Here is a 20,244-nt window from a genome sequence, read left to right on the forward strand (position 1 = left end):
AATGAAAAGAGAACTCTGAGGTTGAGGATGAGGCACTTGAAGTCGGGTTTGGTTGTTCGTATGGTTTTATGGTCGGGAATAGATTTCTGCATCTGAGATTACAGAGTTTCTTCTTCTGCGGGCTTTGGGTTTAATAAAAAATTGGATATCTCCACCATTGTTACACCAATTGAGGCTGTGAATTCTAACTCTGGTCTCTGGATTTTGTGTATTCAAACTCTGGCATGTGCTTAAGTTGGCTAAACTGGGTGTTTTATGATGGGGTGAAGTTTTGAGCTAATAGATGAAGATTGGGAACTGGTTCGGGAGTAGTAGAGGTGGTGATGACGGTGGTGGTGACGGTAATGGTGGTAGTGGTGGTGAAGAAGAGTTCGAGTGGTGGTGGGATTTGAGATTAGAAAAGTGATGGTGAAGATAAGGGTAATTTAGGGATTTTAGGTAATTTTTTAGTGTTTGGATAATTTTGTTGTGTGGAACCCATATTTTATGGATACAAATGGTAATTTCCTTTTTTTATGGGTAGATATGTCAGCATTTTTAACTTTTGTGGGTACAAATGGTAGTTTACTCTTCAAAATATAAAAGTTTACACAAGTAAACTTTAGTTAAGATAGTACATTAATATATTTTTTATTTTTAGTATGCTACACTCAAATTTAAATCAATATAATATATTAATATCTAAAATCGAATACTCTCTAATCTATTAACGGTGTGTTTAAGAAATATAGAATTAATTGTTTTTTAGTAAAGGACAAATAGGTCCCTAACTTTTTTTTCGCGGACATTTTTGTCCTTAAGGATTGGAAAATACATTCATGTCACTAACATCTCCAAAATGTGGACAAATTTATCCCTCCGTTGAAGTGACTCCGTTGGACCTAACAGAAAAGTCTAACGTGGCTCTCGTGGCGCTGACCTGGCCGTTACGGGAGCACACGTGGCATGTAGCTTTTGAAAATAAGACTTATTAGTCCTCCCTCACCAAAACGTCGCCGTTTCACCACAACTCCCGATCTTTCAAATTCATAAGCCCTAATCTTCCAAATGGACAGAAACGGTGAAGTGGGTGAACGAAGAGGAGGAAATATTTCATCCTATGGCATCCAACTGAGTACCATCAAGCTTAAGAAGAAGTGGAGTTCGCCGTTGATGCTAGTGGTTAGTGTCCTCTTGGCAACTTGGCTCACAGTGTTCTTCACGTTGTTCTTCAAATTCTCCTCCAAATGCCTCAAATCAATGGCTTGGCAAAGTGCAATCAAGTAGGTCGATGACATAAGTTTGAGAATCTCAACAGCTTCATTTGTTTTCCTAGCTAAAATCAAACCAAGAGAGTTCACATCTTGGTTATGCTGCTCAACATTCTGGACATGGCTAGTTACCGAGTTTGCAAGATATTGCAGTTCGGAACAGTAAGAGGCCAATTGCGATTTTAGTTCCTTTGAAGCCATAATCCAAGCTGGGGTTCCTACTAGCACTTAGATTTGAATGCAAGCATGAGTTTCTCAATTGATGCAATGGCCAATCTTGGGTTATCCATAGACACACCAATTGAAGTACCTTGAAAGTTACCACCATGCAAAGCCTTGTTCCTTGACACATCAATCAAAGGGTTGTCGTTAACAGAGTTAATTTCCCTCTTAATTGATTTGGTTGAGAATCTAATCACTTCAATCAAAGGGCCAAGCCATTGAGGTGAAGTCCTAAGTGCATATTTGTCCTGTTTAGACTTTTGCAACGGATCAATCTCGTGCAACTTCTTGATGGCTTTGACATATGAGCCTCCATCCAAAATGTGTTTCATTATGGCTGCAGCCTCAATTTGTCCATGATGGTGCTTCAATTTGTGTGTCAAATGGTCAGTGAACTCTGGCTTCCCCTGCATTACCTCCGCGAATATGCCCGAAAGAACCTCCGACAAGACAGCTAGGATATTGGCCTCAAATAGGACAATTGAGGCTAGTCCAGAACCAACAGCAGTGCCATTCACTAGTGCAAGGCCTTCTTTAGGTTGCAACTCGAAAAAATCGGATCCGATTTCGGCCACATGGAATGCTTCTTTTGCATTAAGGATCTCTCCATTGGGTCTAACAGCCTTCGAATTTGGTCTGCCAGTTAACAAACCAGCAATGTATGATAATGGAACAAGGTCGCCAGAGGCTGTGATTGTTCACCATGGGACGAAATGTTTCTCCCTCTTCGTTCACCCACTTCACCCACTTCATCGTTTTTGTGCATTCGAAGGATTATGGCTCATAAATTTGAAAAATTGGGGGGTTGTGGTGAAACAGCGTTGTTTTGGTGAGGGAGGACTAATATGTCCTGTTTTCAAAAACTACATGCCACGTGTGCTTCCATAACGGCCATGTCAGCGTCACAAGAGCCACGTCAGACTTTTCTATCAGGTCCAACGGAGTCACTTCAACGGAGGGATAAATTTGTCCACGTTTTGGAGAGGTCCGAGACATGAATGTATTTTTCAATCCTTAGGACGAAAATGTCCGCGAAAAAAAAGTCAGAGACCTATTTGTCCTTTACTCATTGTTTTTTAAAATTAAACTAGTGTATGTACCCGTGCTCAGCACGGAAAAATTTATAAAAGTAAAAAAAATATATTTATATGTTTGGATATTTAAAAAAAACACAAAATAATTATTATGTTAAAAAATTTATAAAATTATTATCAAAATCAAAGTTTAAATTAAAAATAGTGAGTAATAATTATTTTACACTTTTTTTAAGTAAAATAATTATATATTGATACAGAATTTAAAATAAAATTAAAATATTTATATTAGAATCCTATTTTTTTAAAGATTTCTCTGTAAATAACATTGATGGTTGAATTTGCAGACATTCCTACGTGATTCATAAGTAAAACTTTTAAACCTCTCTTACTCTTAACTCTTGAAAGTGCCACATATAGTTGGCCATGTGTAAAAATTGGTTTGGGCAAGTACAATCCAACATGAGATAAAGTTTGTCCCTGAGACTTATTAATTGTCATGGCAAACGATACTATTATGAGACTAATTGGGACGATTTCATTTGTTGGTACCATATTCATTCTTGGAATCAAAGCAATATGACCAACATTGTTACCCGTTAAGACTTCACATTCTATGACATGATTTCTAAGCTTTCTAACTTGTAGCCTTATACCATTACAAAGACCACTGGATTGGTCAATACTCCTCAGTAACATCACTGAAATACCAACCTTTAGTATTAATTTATGTGGAGGCAAACCAGAGCAATTTATGCTATTCAGTAATTCAGGACTATAGAGATCTAGTTGACTCTCCATATTCCCTTCATCCATACAAATCGAATCCGAACTGAGATATAATTTTCCCCCTCCAGGAATGATAGCCATCAGATGGTTGTTGACCTCTTCAATGATGTCCATTGTGGGAGCCAGTATAGTTCTTACTTTGAAAAATCCTTTGAGGACATGTTATCCAAAATATTTGGATAAGAAAAATGAACCAACTCATCAAATGCCTGGTCCAAAGAAGGAATAACAATATCTCTTAGAAGACATATCTCAGATTCACCATCCATATTGTCACATATTAGACCATCACAAACTTTCAATAACCACTCACCAAATTGTTTTGTCCCATCTTGATCTGAAGTAGTCGTCCCTACAGAGAGTCTCATGTTTTTTGTTAGTTTGAGCACCTGACAAAACTTTCAAAGGTAAGACGAATCACGGTTGAATGAACAATATCTTGTCTCAATCCTCGTGAAATAACAGAAAGAATTTGTCTAAAGTCTCCACCTAGTACAACCATTTTTTCTCCAAAAGACAAATCTTTGTTATATGTTGGAGAAAACCTCATGATATCACATAAACATTTATCAAGCACTTCATAGTAGTACCTACTAACCATTGGAGCCTCATCCCAAATTATAAGTTTAGCTTTCAACAGCAGCATTGCTTAAGGGAAACCAGGTTTGATGTTACATACAGAATCCTCAATTATATTCAGCGGTATTTTGAACTTTGAGTGTGTCGTTCTTCCATTGGGAGGAAGTAAAGATACAATACCACTTGAAGCAATGTTTAACAAAATATCACCCTTGAGCGAATCTCAACAGACATAAGGTTTCAAAGAAATATTTTTTCAGTACCCCCATGACCATACACAAAAAAAAACCCTTCATCACAATACACAGGTAATGCAGCCAACAATATCTCAGCGAATCTAGTTTGACTCTCTATAATAATATCTCTATCTTTGCTTAGTTGTTCGATATCGCCAACAATCAATTCAGCCACTTCTGATGCAGATGGCAAGTTGTATGTCCTGTGGTCCTTTTACTAATCAACTTAAACTTTATGTTTGTGCAATTTTCCTGTTGGTACCTATTTCTTGCATAGCGAAAACTTTTTGCCAAATTATTATATTTATCTAGCATGTTTCTTAATATTGCCACAATTTTCTTATCCCGCTCATTTATAGCTTCATTGAAACTGCACAAAAAAAAAACACACAATAAATTTTATGTTATTTTCTCTCACAGATAAAAAATAACTAAAATGTTTGATTGGTTGCATGAAAATTACCGAAGTGTGCGTATCCGATTATCAATCTCATTTTCTGTGTCATAGATATATAGTTGGGCAAATATTGGTCGCAGACTATCCGGAGGAAGTAAGCTACCAATGCTATGGTAGTTTTGACCCCCAGGCTTAAAAATTGGAGGAGCAGTCCCATTGTTCACCCCACGGTTAATTTTTCCGGCCATTGATGTAAAACAAAACATTGAATTAAATGCCCTTATATTTTTTAAGAAATGAATACTTCTTTGATCTCCTCCAGTATGAAGCTGAATGAGCTCATCAAGAGGCACAGAAAGTAGAGGAATGCCGTGTGCATTGTTATGCGTCATCCAATTGAATGAATTTAATTAGAATAAATAATAAATTATTTATTAAAAAAAAACAATTCACTGATACAATGAATTACAATTAATGTAGTTTAATTAATTAAGTAATATAAATTATAATAAATTATATTAATATTTAAATATCCAATCAAATCAATTAGTTGATATAATTAAGTCATTGTAATAAATTGTATTAAATGAGTTAAAATAATTAAATAAAAAAATACTCTCTGGAGCATGCTACGTCAGCTCCATCATTAAGTGCAGAAACTCAATAATATAAGCAAGTAAGTAAGTATTTGCACTATTATACTTCTTGTTCTACATGATGACTTAAGATATTTGTTTTGTATGTTAAATAATATAAATAATATTTTATATCTTATATTCATTAAATATTGATATTAAGAGGAGAAAATGATGTAATAAATTTTATAAATAGTAATTATAAAAAATAAATAATTATTTATTATATATAACAATTCTTGATATATATAGGATCATGTATATATTAGGATATCTATTTTAATTATGTGAGTAATTATTGTTATTTTTATTTTTTATTATATTAGTAAATAATATTTAAAACTAAAAGAAAGAAAAATAACTAAATTTTTTTTTAAATTTGAACAAAAACTCTCTTATAAATATAGTAAAAATATAAGATGTGATGTAGAAAAAAAGCTAAAGTGACATAAATTTTTACTGAAAATAAAAGTATTTTTTTGTTCATTTTTTTTAGACACAATTATTTTATTCAAGGTATAAATTTTAATTGATATAAACTAATGATAGTTAAGTATACCAAAAAAAAAAGCAATCAATAAAAAAATAAAACTTAAATAAGGCAAATATGTTCTGAAAAAAATTAGAATAAAATAAAAACTCCAATTATACCCATTAATCATATATATATATATATATATATATATATATATTTTAAGATTTATACTTCAAAAATTTAGAATATTAATATTTTTTATTTTTTATTTTTTTAATTTTAGACTATTATAAATATTAGTTGTTTTCTAATAATAGCAATCCTTTTAAAAGAATAAACATAATTAAATAATTTTAAAAATATATCATGATTTTTAAAATAACAAAAAATTTACAATTACCTAAAATATATTATTTTTGTGTAGCAATTGAAATTTAATTACCAATATAAAAGTTATATATAATATCCTATCATAAACAAATAAGTGTTTAATAAAAGAATTTAATATTTATATAATATAAAAAATAAATTAAAATTTGAGCTTAATCATAGTAAACACTAAATTTTAAATTTTTATAAATAAAATTTTATCATTTTTTTTCTCGAAATAACTTATACAATAAAAAATTCCTAACGCATTATTGATACTCAAATAATAGAAATAATATATTAATAAATAAAAATATTATTAAAAGTTAAATATACAGATAAAAAATTATAACTTGCAAAAATATTTTTAGAATTTATTACACAAATATTAAAAGTCATGTATTTATATAAATTAAATTATATTAAATTGTAAGATATTTAGATATTTAATTAAATTTAAAAATAAATAGTATGCCAATTCAAATAATTTAGATTGGAGATAAAAAAGATATATAATCAAATTATATCATATAACATAACATTTTTATAAGTTTCTTTTATAAGAGATTTAATAAAAAAATATTTATCATTATCTATTTAACGTAACAATTTAAATTTAGGTGAATTGTTCCAAAAAAATACATTTTTTGAATTATTTATTGTTAATATATGGTCAATTTCATAACATTCAATAATGACATAAATGATTATATTTGAACTACAAAGTTAACCTAAATAAAATATAGAAATTGATAAGAACAAAATATTAAGACAAAAAATAATTAGAAGCGTAAAAATAGAAAAAAAAATTATCAAATTTAAATAATATAAAAAAGAATCTAATATATAAAGATGTGAATTGTAAAAATAGAGGGATACATATATAAAGAAGAATAGCATGCATGCATAGACGCTTTTTCGCTATATCATAATTTGCTCCAGCTATACAATGAATTCAGCGGTAGTCGGCAGCTCCATTGAGCAACGGTAATGCTTAAATTGAGACATTTTCGAGTTATAAACAAACAATCAACGAAACATTATTCATCCATACCTTTTTATTTATCCATAAAAGAAATTTTATATAAAGAAAAAAAAAGAAGAAAAGAAGAGTTGAAATAGCAAGGGCGATAAAAATGATGATTCTTATCATTTTGTTTGACCGTCTATATATAGAAGACCAAAAAATCATGATTATCTAACAAAATTAATTTGTATTTATTGCATTTAATTTGAATAAGCAAGAAATGATCATATTTTAGTTTAGTATTTAATTCACATTATTTGAATTTGACTCAATACATATAATTTAATTTGATTTAATTATTAGTTAAAAATATCTCAATTGCTTATTTTATTTATAGATTTATTATTTTAATTATTAATAATTTAATCAAATCAATTAATTAATATACATAATTTATATCTAATTTGTTTTAATAAATTAAAAAATACTACCAGAATATTAAAAAAAATAAATTAAGAAATACTATTAAAACAAATTGATATAAATTATAATAATCATGTAATATTTAAATATCTAATCAAATTAATTAGTTGATATAATTAATCTCATAATAAATTATATTTAATGAGTTAAAAGAAATAAATTGAGAAACACTCTCAGAAGCATGTCACGTCAGTTCTATCATTAAGTGTAGAAATTCGATTTTTATATAATAAAATAAACGTTAATTCATATATAGTATATAAACAAATTTAATTAGAATAAATAACAATTTATTTATTTTATTTTATACTTTATAAATGAAAAGACTAATTCACTAATATAACGAATTATAATTAATGTAGTATAATTAATTAAGTAATATAAATTATAATAAATTATATTAAGAAAAGAAATATTTAAATATCTAATCAAATCAATTAGTTGATATAATTAAGTCAGTGCAATAAATTGTATTGAATGAGTTAAAACAATTAAATTAGGAAACACTCTCCGAAGCATGCCATGTCAGCTTCATCATTAAGTGCAGACATCCAATTTTTATATAATAGAATAGAAGATTCTTTTTCCTATTTTAAAATAAATCAGATTTGCAAATCTAATCTAATAAATTTATATTTAAAATTAAAATAATTAAATTAATCCTAACATAATTTAATTTTTTAAATATATCTATTTTTTCAATCTTCTTTCTCTCTTATTAAAGGTAATACAATAATATTATATATACTTCAAGTCTTCAACCATTTTTTTTATTTAATCTTTTTATTTCAAATTTAAAAATTAATGTAAAAATTAAATTACAATTCAGTTCTTTCTAAAATTCAATTAAATTCCATTCCGTCTCATTAAAATTTTAAAACACACTAAGTGCTTGTTTAATTTGTGTATTATTAAATCAATAAAAATATTTTTTTAAGAATTTATTTTTTAATGCATTTAACAAATTTTTTATAATAAAAATAAAAATACTAAAAAAATAAAAAATATCTATTTTAAAAAGTTATAATTTATATTATTTTAAGATTTTTTTTAAAAAAATATTTTTATATAATAAATAAATAAATAAATTATTTTTATTTTATTTTATCCAAATATAATTGATAAATAACAAAAATTTTATATAAAATATCTAAATATAAAATCACTTTTATTTTTATAAAAAATCTTTTTTAAAAAATCATTAAACCAAAATCTTTAAATACCTTTCAAATAAGTCCAAAAACCCACATAAATTCACGGAAAAAAAGAGGAAGGAGAAGAAGAAGTAGTAGTAGGAACCCTATTCCCAATTCAACAAAATCATATCACAGAATCTTGTAATTGCCTTATCGATTTTAATTCATAACTATAATCTCATTCACTAATGGTTGTTGTTATTACCATGTAGAATGCGCGTTTTAAGTTTGATCATCTTGTCAAGGCTAATAGCCAAGCTGTTGCTGGCCTTATATTTTACATTACTTTTATGGCACGCTCGGGAGATAATGCGTCTCAAACCTTTTATGGCACAGTGTGAAAAAAAATATGTAATCAAAAAATAGAAGTCTAGTGTTGTGTGATGGTAACTGAGCATGTATCATCATGATTTATCCATCTTTAACGTATATCTTGTGACATGAGATATCTAGTCAAATTTTGTGATTACTTTATCATAAAAGTTTGCATACATTGGGACTCAAATAATTATATGTGATTGTTAAGTTGCTTGCATGAGTAATCATAGTTACTGCCTATCATAAAATCATCAAAACATAAGTGATATTGCTTCATATTTTTCTTTGTCATGATATCTTATTTGGTTTAGCGTGATCTTCTTGTATATAAGATAATTCTTGACAAATAAAAATTAAAAATGTACTCATAGTTTTGATTAAGTATCGTGTTTAAACATTTTCTCCCAGTTTTCGTGTGGTTATGGTTAGTCTGTTTTTCTGCATTTATTGTTTGCATTTGAAGTTAATGTTAACTTACTGAGATTATCTTTTAATTTATTTATACTGGAAGCTAGTACAACTCAGATGTAAATTTCAGAGATGAGTCTAGGCCCCTGTTCTAGTTGTGTTTATAGTTTGTTCTTTCTCTGATGCTATTATATAATTTTAATACTTATGAAATAGAGTCTAGGCTCTATTTTAGTTGTGTTATTTGGTTTTATTCAAGAAAAAAAACTCTCAGATACTATTATATAATTTTAATACTTGTGAAATAGTACCATGTTAATTGACTATTGTTTCCAGAATTTGTGGGAATTTTTATTTATTTATTGTACTCGGTCCTGAATTCTTATTCTTATGTTAAAATATTTGCGTTGCACTAATCAGAAAAGGATACTTGTCTTGAACATGCGATGGGATATTGAGATACTATTAGATTTCTTGATTGTAGACATTATTAATAACTCGCACTGCTAGCGATTTTGGATTTGTGAATGGTTGTTATGGACTGAAAGTGCTTCAAACATTTTTCTTCCAAAACATCAATCGAGAAACATTAGAGCCCTGTGATGTTTCAGTAAATAAACGATCCAAAAATTGGACATCAATTTTTGGCATCTTTTATGATGTTGGTAACTTTTACTAGCTCTGAATGGTCAATTTTGAAACAATTAGGCATGTGCGTGGGTCAAAATATTTTATATTCTGATGTAAATGATTTGTATCTAAAATCTAAATGGTGATTTTCCAATTATTTGTTCTATTAATTATTTGTCGAAGAGAGAAAGCCGGTGAAAATAATTATGAAAAAGTCGTATACTATTCTTTATATAAGAACTTAAGAAGTAAGATATAAAAAATGAGAGTAACACCAAAGGTCAAATTATTTGCTTGGAGATTAGCCTATGAAGGCATTGCAGTTAAAGCAAAATTGAACGAGAAATTACCACAAGTTAGCAGCCTTTGTCCCCGCTGTCAATTGGCGCCGGAGACACCGATGCATGTCATTGTCTTCTGCCCAGAAGTTCTTCAAATTTGGAACAGCTCCCTAGTAGCTAGCACTATTCCCCGCGACCCTGACCTAAAAGCTTGGGATTGGTGGAGTCAATTCATGGAAGTTGAGAAATTCAAACCCAATTTCAGAATCAGAAGTGCTCAAGTGGCTTACCTTCTATAGCAGATTTGGTTGGCGCGGAACGCTTTAGTCTTCGAGGACCAATGCCAGGAACCTGGGGAAATTCTGTCTCAGGCGATATTGTTGGAGGAGGAATACCGATGACATCATTTTCTCAAACCACCTTCTCTATGAACAGTAGTAACTAGCGCTTTGGAACTTCTTTCTTTCCTTCCTAATTGTTTTCTTTCTCTCCTTTACCCATTAGATAATTTTTATGTAGAGTAAACTACCATTTGTACCCACGAAAGTTGAAAACGCTGACATATCTACCCATAGAAAAAAGAAATTACCATTTGTACCCATAAAAAATTATTTTTACAGGCAAAATTATCCAAACACTAAAAAATTACCTAAAATCCCTAAATTACCCTCATCTTCACCACTACACCACCTCCTTCACCCAATCACCTTTCTAACCCTAACCCTCTTCACCCAACCACCACCCCTCTTTCCCTTTCTAATCTCCAATCCCACATTGATGAGATATCCTATCAGGACTATCTTCAGCTCTAACAAGTTCACCGTTAACGCCGCTGTTTACGGACCGGTTTGGAAGTCTCTGCGGCGGAACATGGTTCAGAACATGCCGAGCTCCACCAGGCTGAGGGAGTTCCGTACCGTGAGGGACAATGCTATGGAGAAGCTCATCAACCGCCTCAGAACTGAAGCAGAGAACAACAATGGCGTTGTCTTCGTCCGCAAAGACGCGAGGTTCGCGACGTTCTGTATCCTCGTTGCAATGTGTTTTGGCCTCGACATGGAAGAACACAAGGTGGAGAAAATAGATCAAGTGATGAAGAACGTTCTCATAACTCTGAATCCAAGACTCGATGATTAACTTCTGATCCTGAGTCCTTTCTTCTCGAAATAGAGGAAAAGAGTGTTACAAGTTCGAAAGGAACAGGTGGATTTTATTGTACCGTTGATTGAACAGAGAAGAAAAGCTATAGAGAATCCAGGCTCCGACGAAATCGTAACAACGTTCTCATACCTTGACACACTGTTCGATTTGAAGGTTGAAGGGAGGAAATCTGGTCCTTTAAATGATGAATTGGTTTTCCTCTGCTCAAAGTTCCTGAACGGAGAACGGACACGACGGCGACGGCGGTGGAATGGGGGATAGCGCAGCTGATTGCGAATCCGAAAGTCTAAGAAAAGCTTTACAGAGAGATAAAGGAATGTGTTGGGTGGTGGGATTTGAGATTAGTGTTAAATGTTATTGCAAAGAAGTAATAAGAGAGAATTTGAAGAATAAGAAGAGGATTTGAAGAGAGAGAGTAAGTGTTATTCAAGCATTATGAATGAACCAGTAGCTTTTTCTTATTCTGCAGAAGTAACAAGTTCACCCTTATATACAAGTTGAAGCCATACTAAGTAACAAACTTCTGCCTAATAATTATAACAAACTTGAATTTAAATACTTGTATCTATCTTCTTCGTTCCTTATTTAGCTAACTAACAATATGAATGACATTCCCCCTTAAGTTGCTAGTTTTGAGACAAAACTGACAACTTACAATCTGAATTAACAACCGCCACAAAACTCATACATTCCCCCTAAAGTTGGGAGAATAGATGTCCAATAATCCCAACTTGATGTAGAAAGTCTTAAAAGGAGCAGGTGCAAGTGGTTTGGTGAAGATGTCAGCATTTTGTTCTTTGGTGGAAATTGGCAAAAGTTTGATAAGACCTGATGAAGATTTTTCTCTTACGACGTGGCAATCGACTTCGATGTGTTTAGTACGCTCATGAAAAACGGGATTGGCAGCAATGTGACGAGCGGATTGGCTGTCACAATAGACAGGAATAGGACTTGAACAAGGTAAGCCAAGATCAGACATAAGATAAGAGAGCCATTGAGCTTCACAAGTTGCTAAGGCAAGAGCACGATACTCTGCCTCTGAAGAGGATCTGGACACTGTCAATTGTTTCTTGCTCTTCCATGAAATGAGAGAGGTCCCCAAGTAGAAACAGAAACCAGAAACGGACCTTCTTGTATCGATGCATGATGCCCAATCGGCGTCAGAGTAACCCGAAAGCAACAAATCTGAGGAAGTTGAGAAAAATAGACCAGCTGCAGGGGCTTGTTTGAGATACTTTAAGACACGAATGGCAGCTTGATAATGAGCAGTGGTTGGACAATCAAGGCAGTGACTGAGTTTGCCAACGGCAAAAGAAATGTCAGGTCTTGTTGTGGTAAGATAAACAAGCTTGCCAATTAATCGTCGATATGAAGCCACATCAGAATAGGGAGGAGTTGAATTTTTACTTAACTTGTTAGAGTAGTCCATAGGAGTAGATACAGGTTTACAATCAGTCATACCATAGTCAGCTAGAAGATCAAGCACATATTTTCGTTGATTAACAGCAATTCCCTTGCTTCCCCTGGCGACTTTTAGTCCTAAGAAGAATTTAACATCCCCAATATCCTTGATTTTGAAAGCCTCGTGAAGGTGTCTCTTGGTAGATTCAATGTCTTGTATATTATTCCCAGTGAATATGAGATCATCAACATAGGCTAGGGCAGCAGTGAATGTCTCACCGGTCCGTTTTGTGAAGAGAGAGTAGTCATGTTTGGATTGAGAATAACCAAGAGATGTGAGCATAGAGGTCAGCTTAGCATTCCATTGTCTACTAGCTTGCTTTAATCCATAAAGAGATTTTTGAAGCTTGCACACCAACCCGGTTTGAGAGACAACAAGGCCAGGAGGAAGTTGCATGTAGACCTCCTCGTCAAGATCACCATGAAGAAAGGCAGTGTTAACATCAAGCTGGTGAAGATGCCAATCTTTCGCAGCAGCTAAAGCCAAAAGAAGTCGTAATGTTGTCATTTTGGCTACAGGGCTATATGTATCAAAGAAGTCAAAGCCTTGCCTCTGAGTGTACCCTTTTGCAACCAGTCTTGCTTTATGTCTCTCAACGGAGCCATCGGGCTTCAGTTTGAGTTTAAACACCCATTTACAACCAATGGCTTTCTTTCCTATGGGTAAAGGAGTGAGGGTCCAGGTCTTATTTGTAGCCAAAGCTTTTAATTCAGCGGAGATAGCGTCTTTCCAACAAGATTCAACAATAGCCTCCTCATAATGTTTGGGTTCAACAGACGATGCAATAGCCACAGATAGTGTGTGATGTGTCTTAGATAAATTATGAGAAGAAACATAGTTAGAAATTGGATACCTTGAGGATTTTGTCACAGCGGAATCAATTGAGGTTTGAAAATAATGAAAATCATTAAGATATGCAGGTTGTTTCTTTTCTCTAGTAAATCTTCTAATATTGGGAAGTGAGGGTGGAAGTTGTGAGTTATGTTGTGCATGTTGTGATGCAGGTCTAGGAAGAGAGGGAGATGCTGATGCATTAATATGAGTGAAAGGAATATTATTTTGAGGTGTGATGGATGCATGAGCTGTGTCGGAAATGAATGTATGACCTTGTGGTGGATTGTGCGTGTGTAAGTAGTCAAAAAGTGTATCAAATGCAATGGAATCATGTGCTTGTGCAGTGGAATGAAAGTTCATACTATTGTCACTAGTAGTGGATGCAGAATTTTTGAAGGGTAAAACATGCTCATAAAATGTCACATCTCTAGAAACTATGAGTTCATTAGTTTTTAAATCCAAAACCAAAAAACCTTTGATGCTGTGCTTGAATCCAAGGAAAACACATTTCTTTGCCCTCGGATCAAGCTTTTTCCTTTGACAAGCAAGAGTAGAGATGAAAACTAAGCAATCGAAGACCTTGAAATTTGTGAAATTAGGTAATGTGGTGTTTAAAATCTCAAAAGGAGTTTTCTGAGCTAATAACTTGCTAGGAAGACAATTAATTATGTGAGTTGCATATGATAAAGCAAGATCCCAATAACAAGATAGAACGGAAGAATGAAACAAGATGGCTCTTGTGACCTGTAGAAGGTGTTGATGTTTCCTTTCTACAATTCCATTTTGTTGGGGAGTCTCTACGCAAGACCGTTGATGCAAAATGCCTTTAGAGTTAAAAAACTGTTCCTGAGAAAATTCTTTGCCATTATCTGAACGAATGCATTTTATATGTGCATTAAACTGTGTTTCTGCATAAATAATGAATTTTTGAATTAAGGGAGTAGTATCAGATTTTAGTGACATAGGGAAGGTCCAAGTGAACCTGCTATGGTCATCAACAAGAGTAAGGAAATATTTATTACCATGTGTTGAAGGGATATTGATTGGACCCCAAATGTCAGCATGTATAAGCTCAAAACAAGAAGTTGATTTTGAAACGCGCATTGGAAAAGACAATCTTTTATGTTTAGCATAGTGACAAGAATCACAAGGATGCATGCTTACAGTTTTATTGAATTTAAAACCATGAATGGATGGATACAATTGCTGCATAATTTGTAATTTATTAAATGGTAAATGTCCTAATCTAAGATGCCAAAGTACAGTAGGGTCAGTGAGTGACGGTGAAATGGTGCCAATGCTCAATGCTGTGTGTTCCTTAAGTGAACGAGAATTTTTTGTGAGTGCATATAACCCATCATTGATTTCAGCTGCTCCAATCATTCTCATTGTATGGTAATCCTGTATTTCACAACCAAACTTGTTACAAATGAATTGACAGTCAAGTGAAGAAATCAATGCTGAAACGGAGATAAGATTTAATGCAAAATCTGGGAGGTAAAGCACATTAATGAGATATAATGAATTTGAAAATTTAACTTGACCAGCTATAGTAGCAACTAAGATGCTTTGATTTGGCAATCTGACCCTAATTGGATTTATTTTAGTGTATGAAGCAAATGCAGCAAGACTAAAAGTAACATGGACCGTGGCACCTGTGTCAATGACCCAGGATTCATGACTATGAGGTGAAAGAGAAGACATAACCACAGAGTTACCTTCACTTGAAGACTGTGGATTTGTGGCAATAGTAAATTGATTCACATTTTGAGGATTAGGTGTTGAATGGTGTTGGAGAAGAGCTAACAGGGCGTCCTTTTGCTCAGCGGTAAATGAAGTACCTGAACAAACATTCTTCTTATACAAATCAATGCTATTGTGACCATCAGTTTCATCGAATTTCACTGTGACACTATTAGTAGATTGCAGCATTTTTTGCTTGAGTTGGGGAGGCAAACCATGCTTCTTGTAACAAGCATCAACAAGATGACCGGTTTTTCCACAGAAGGAACACAACCTCGGAGGTCCTCTTCCACCAAAATGTTTGCCTCCTCTGCCTCCCCGTATATCTCTTCCTTTTCCTCTACCATTCCATGATAGATTGTAAGTGGCATTCCGATCCACTGCATTGATGAGGACTGGAGAACCAAGTGAATCAGTCCCAAGCACCTGCCGTTCTTGCTGTAGAAGCAAAGCAAAGGCTGTATCAATGGAAGGCAAAGGAGTCATCATCATGAGAGTTGACCGAGTGGTAGAGTATTGCTCATTGAGGCCCCGAAGAAATCGCACAACAAACGTGTCTTGCCGATAGTTTCTTATCACTTGAAATCCACAAACACAAGTAGATGAACAAGGACATAGAGGTATCGGCCGAAAAAGTTCTAATTCCTCCCAAATTGTTTTCAATTTTGTGAAATATGAAGTAATGCTCAAGTCGCCCTGTTTAGTAGAAAATAATTCTTCATCTAATTCTACAATTCGAAAAACATCGCCTTGATAAAATCTCCGTTTCAATTCTTCCTAAATATCATGAGCATTGCTGTTCCAAATGACGCTGCTAGCGATGTCCGGACTCAGTGAGTGTGTGATCCAAGAAGCAACTAGAGTATTACAGCGATCCCAAGCTTCAAAGGTAGCATCATCCTTGGATGGTGGTGGCAGAAAACCATCCACAAAAGCAAGTTTATTTTTGGATTTAAGAACCATGCGCATTGACCGAGACCAAGAACCATAGTTTTTGTTGTCTAACACAATTGGAATTAGGGATTTACCAGGTTGTTCACCGGGGTGAATGAAGAAAGGAGTAGATGGATCCATGATTGGATGCACTGGATGTTTGGAGCTAACATCTTGAATTGCATTGAGTTGAGTAATTAAATTGGCAAGAGTTTGTAGATCAATATTGCTAAGGGAGGAATTCGGAGGCGGTGGATCTGAATCCATTGAGGAAAGAGAAAAAAAATGCGTACTGGGTTGTTGGAAATCAAATAAGGTAGAAGAACTTCTTCTCTAAAACTCGTGATCGGAACGCATCATCAAATGCATGGAACTGTCTCTGATGATGACATTCTCATCAGCTCTATCGTGTGAGTTAAGGAGAAAAGAAATGAGAATGATGAAAAAGAAGAAAAGAAAACAGAAGGGATAGGATGAAGGTGATGCAGCATTGCAATGGCAATGGCTCACCGCACCATGTTAAATGTTATTGCAAAGAAGTAATAAGAGAGAATTTGAAGAATAAGAAGAGGATTTGAAGAGAGAGAGTAAGTGTTATTCAAGCATTATGAATGAACCAGTAGCTTTTTCTTATTCTGCAGAAGTAACAAGTTCACCCTTATATACAAGTTGAAGCCATACTAAGTAACAAACTTCTGCCTAATAATTATAACAACTTCTGCCTAATAATTATAACAAACTTGAATTTAAATACTTGTATCTATCTTCTTCGTTCCTTATTTAGCTAACTAACAATATGAATGACAATTAGAAAGAGAAAGAGGGATGGTGACTGGGTGAAGAGGGTTAGGGTTAGAAAAGAGGGGTAGTGGCTGGGTGAAGAGGGTTAAGGTTAGAAAGGTGATTGGGTGAAGGAGGTGGTGTGGTGGTGAAGATGAGGGTAATTTAGGGATTTTAGATAATTTTTTAGTGTTTGGATAATTTTGCCTGTAAAAATAATTTTTTATGGGTACAAATGGTAATTTCTTTTTTCTATGGGTGGATATGTCAGCGTTTTCAACTTTCGTGGGTACAAATGGTAGTTTACTCTTTTATTTAACATTTCGATTGGAAAATTCTTTTGTCTTGACATAATGTACCCCAGGAGAATATAATGTACTCCAGTTATAAAGTTCTTTTATGCAATAAAAAATATATCTTAAAAAAAAAGAACTAATCAAGTATTAAAGTCATCAGCTATTAAAATAGAAACACAATCCTCAATCAAAGTTTACAAGTCATTCAAACAATACTTCAAACTAACCAAGCCAAACAATACTTCAAACTAAGCAAGTTCTTTCTTTCTAATAACAAAATTACAAACTAAAAATATTAACAGGAATCATGCCATGGGACAACAAATCAATATAGGATCTTTTATATTTTTTATTTATCTCTTCCTTAATGATACATGGCTTGCGACTTATTTTACCACCGTAGCCACCATCAACCCATTTTGCTCTCCAAGAATTTTTTATGATCCAATATTCTTCTAACGTTTTTCCAACTATCTCAGTAACACGTCCAACCACCAAAATCATGTGTCGGTTCATATCAGATGGATTCTACGATAGATGCAATTCTACAAAGTAAGATAGAATAAAAATTAAAGAGGTAAAAATTTATATAAATTTTTTACAAATAAAAAACCATACTTACTACTTGTAACTCGAGGAATTCAGGAGTTGCAATTACCGTAACAAGTATAAAAATTTTAAAATTGAACTCAAACCTGCATATATAAACATATAAATATAAAGAGTAAGCAAATAATAAAATAATAAAACAGGTACTGAATAAAAAAAATTAAATTGATAATAATATCTATTTAAATTTTTACCTGTATTGTATTAGGTTATCTTTCTCCTATAAATAGACACCTATTCTCGATGATACAGCCATTCTCACTTATCCATTGTAAAACATTATCACTTGCAGTCCCATAACAATTTTTTGATCTAATGCTGAAACCCCCCAGATGTCACAGGCTTGTTGGATCTTTTTTTAATTATTCAATCTGATCATGCTTAAGTAATTGTTGATTAAATCCTGTGGTGAAATAATAATATTTTTACCGCTTGATTTGTCAACTACATTATATTTAGCCTCTAAAATAGCTGCAATTGCCATAGTTCAACAACAACCTAATTTAAAAAATTTAATATTAATATTACTTAATAGGTAATCAAATAAAATATATATATACTTAGTTTTATCTTTATAGTTTACAATTTTCAATCAATTAACAATCAATAAAATTTTTTTATCTTTTATTTTCTTTCATTATTCTTTCACAATTTTATTATCTTTGCATACTCTTTATGTACTTTTTATGTACTCTTTTCGTTTTATTAATATTCATTCTTATTAAATTCAATCATCAAAAATTAAAAACTTTTAATTATTTTAGGGTTTTTTTTCTAGTGTAAAAAGACCAAAATCTTCTACATTTATAGAACATGTGGTATTGTGTGAAGATAACAAGTGTTTAATTGAGAAGACATTTTCTAGTGTCTTACAATGACCACACATGGGAGCATTCTTTTTTCCAATTCAGTTGCTTTCATAGATGAATTTGATTAAGTAACTATTACTTTTTTTTTTTTTTTAATGTATGTAATTAATGTACTGGCATTTTTTTCATGGACAAAAAGGACCAAACGGATAAATCCACACCAAGTCATGGGCCACGTGATTTGCTATAGTAGCACACAAATTTCTTAGGTATTTTCTTTTTTTTTATTACACTTACAATCATCAAATATCAAATAATAATAATAATAAACTTTAATTTTTTTAATTTTTGAGTTTTTTATTCTTCAAGTCATGTAATAATTTGAATTTAATCGGATTTTAAATTATTTTTTTTCAAATTTTAAAATATATACAGTGCCCACAATCAAAGAACTAGCTTAAAAGTCAAAGAACTCAGTACCCATAATTACAATGCATTAAATTTATTTTTAATCTCATCATTCAAAGATTCTTTAAACATAAAAGAAAAATTTAAAAAAATTGAAGATAAACGACTTTCTCTTTCCACTATGGGACAAGAACCAATATGTCACCGAGATGACCGAAACGAATAGTATTGTATATATAAAAATTGGAAAAAAAAATTAATTGGGATCCCGTCAAATTGAAATCCATGTACATGGGTTAAAGGATAACAAACTTAAAACATACAAAAAAAATTAGAGATAATAATTTATAGTAGGTTGATTGGAAGGGAAATAAAAAGAGAGAATCCGAAGAAGTTTGTGGTGTGTTGCTATATGTCACCGCCTTGGACACACTCCAACGTTATCGTGCCGGCACTCGAACTTACTCAACTTTTTGGACTAAGATCAAGTCAGCCTAACCCTCAATACTTAGCAAGAAAGCTAAGAATACAAGAGAACACAAGAGGAAGGAAGCTTTGGTGGAAGAACACTTTATTGCTCAAGTGTGGTTACAAATGATTCACACACCCAAATTCTAACTCTCACTCTTATTTATAGCCATCCACCTCCTCAATAGATGGTTAGAATTAAATCTAATCAACGGTCCAGATTAATCATCCAGAACCTTCTTTACAAATATCTATCCTACCACAACTTTCTAAATGTTTCTAGATTATTCCATACCACTCTTTATACTTCTATATACATCTACACTCTTCTAGAATACTCTATGACCTTCTAGAGTCTTCTAGAACTTTTTAGGGTATTCCGGGACCTTCTAGGACATTTTAGAACGTTCCGGAACCATATACAAACACTGTTAAATCTAACCTTCTAAAATTTACCGTGACATATAGCTAA

At 32.4% G+C, this 20,244-nt stretch overlaps 1 protein-coding gene and 2 pseudogenes across 1 annotated transcript; 1 reads left to right on the forward strand and 2 right to left on the reverse strand.

Moving 5' to 3' along the window:
- Positions 1-1,097: 1,097 nt before the first annotated feature.
- Positions 1,098-3,409, reverse strand: LOC112730166 (phenylalanine ammonia-lyase-like; annotated as a pseudogene).
- Positions 3,410-11,066: 7,657 nt separating this feature from the next.
- Positions 11,067-11,801, forward strand: LOC112730167 (cytochrome P450 77A3-like; annotated as a pseudogene).
- A 4,445-nt stretch (positions 11,802-16,246) lies between these two features.
- LOC140176770 (uncharacterized) lies at positions 16,247-16,669 on the reverse strand. Its single transcript, XM_072208314.1, has one exon. It carries the CDS (start codon positions 16,667-16,669, stop codon positions 16,247-16,249), a length of 423 nt encoding a protein of 140 aa, XP_072064415.1.
- Positions 16,670-20,244: the final 3,575 nt, after the last annotated feature.

Source organism: Arachis hypogaea, chromosome 12 (assembly GCF_003086295.3).
Source record: "Arachis hypogaea cultivar Tifrunner chromosome 12, arahy.Tifrunner.gnm2.J5K5, whole genome shotgun sequence".
NCBI lineage: Eukaryota > Viridiplantae > Streptophyta > Magnoliopsida > Fabales > Fabaceae > Arachis > Arachis hypogaea.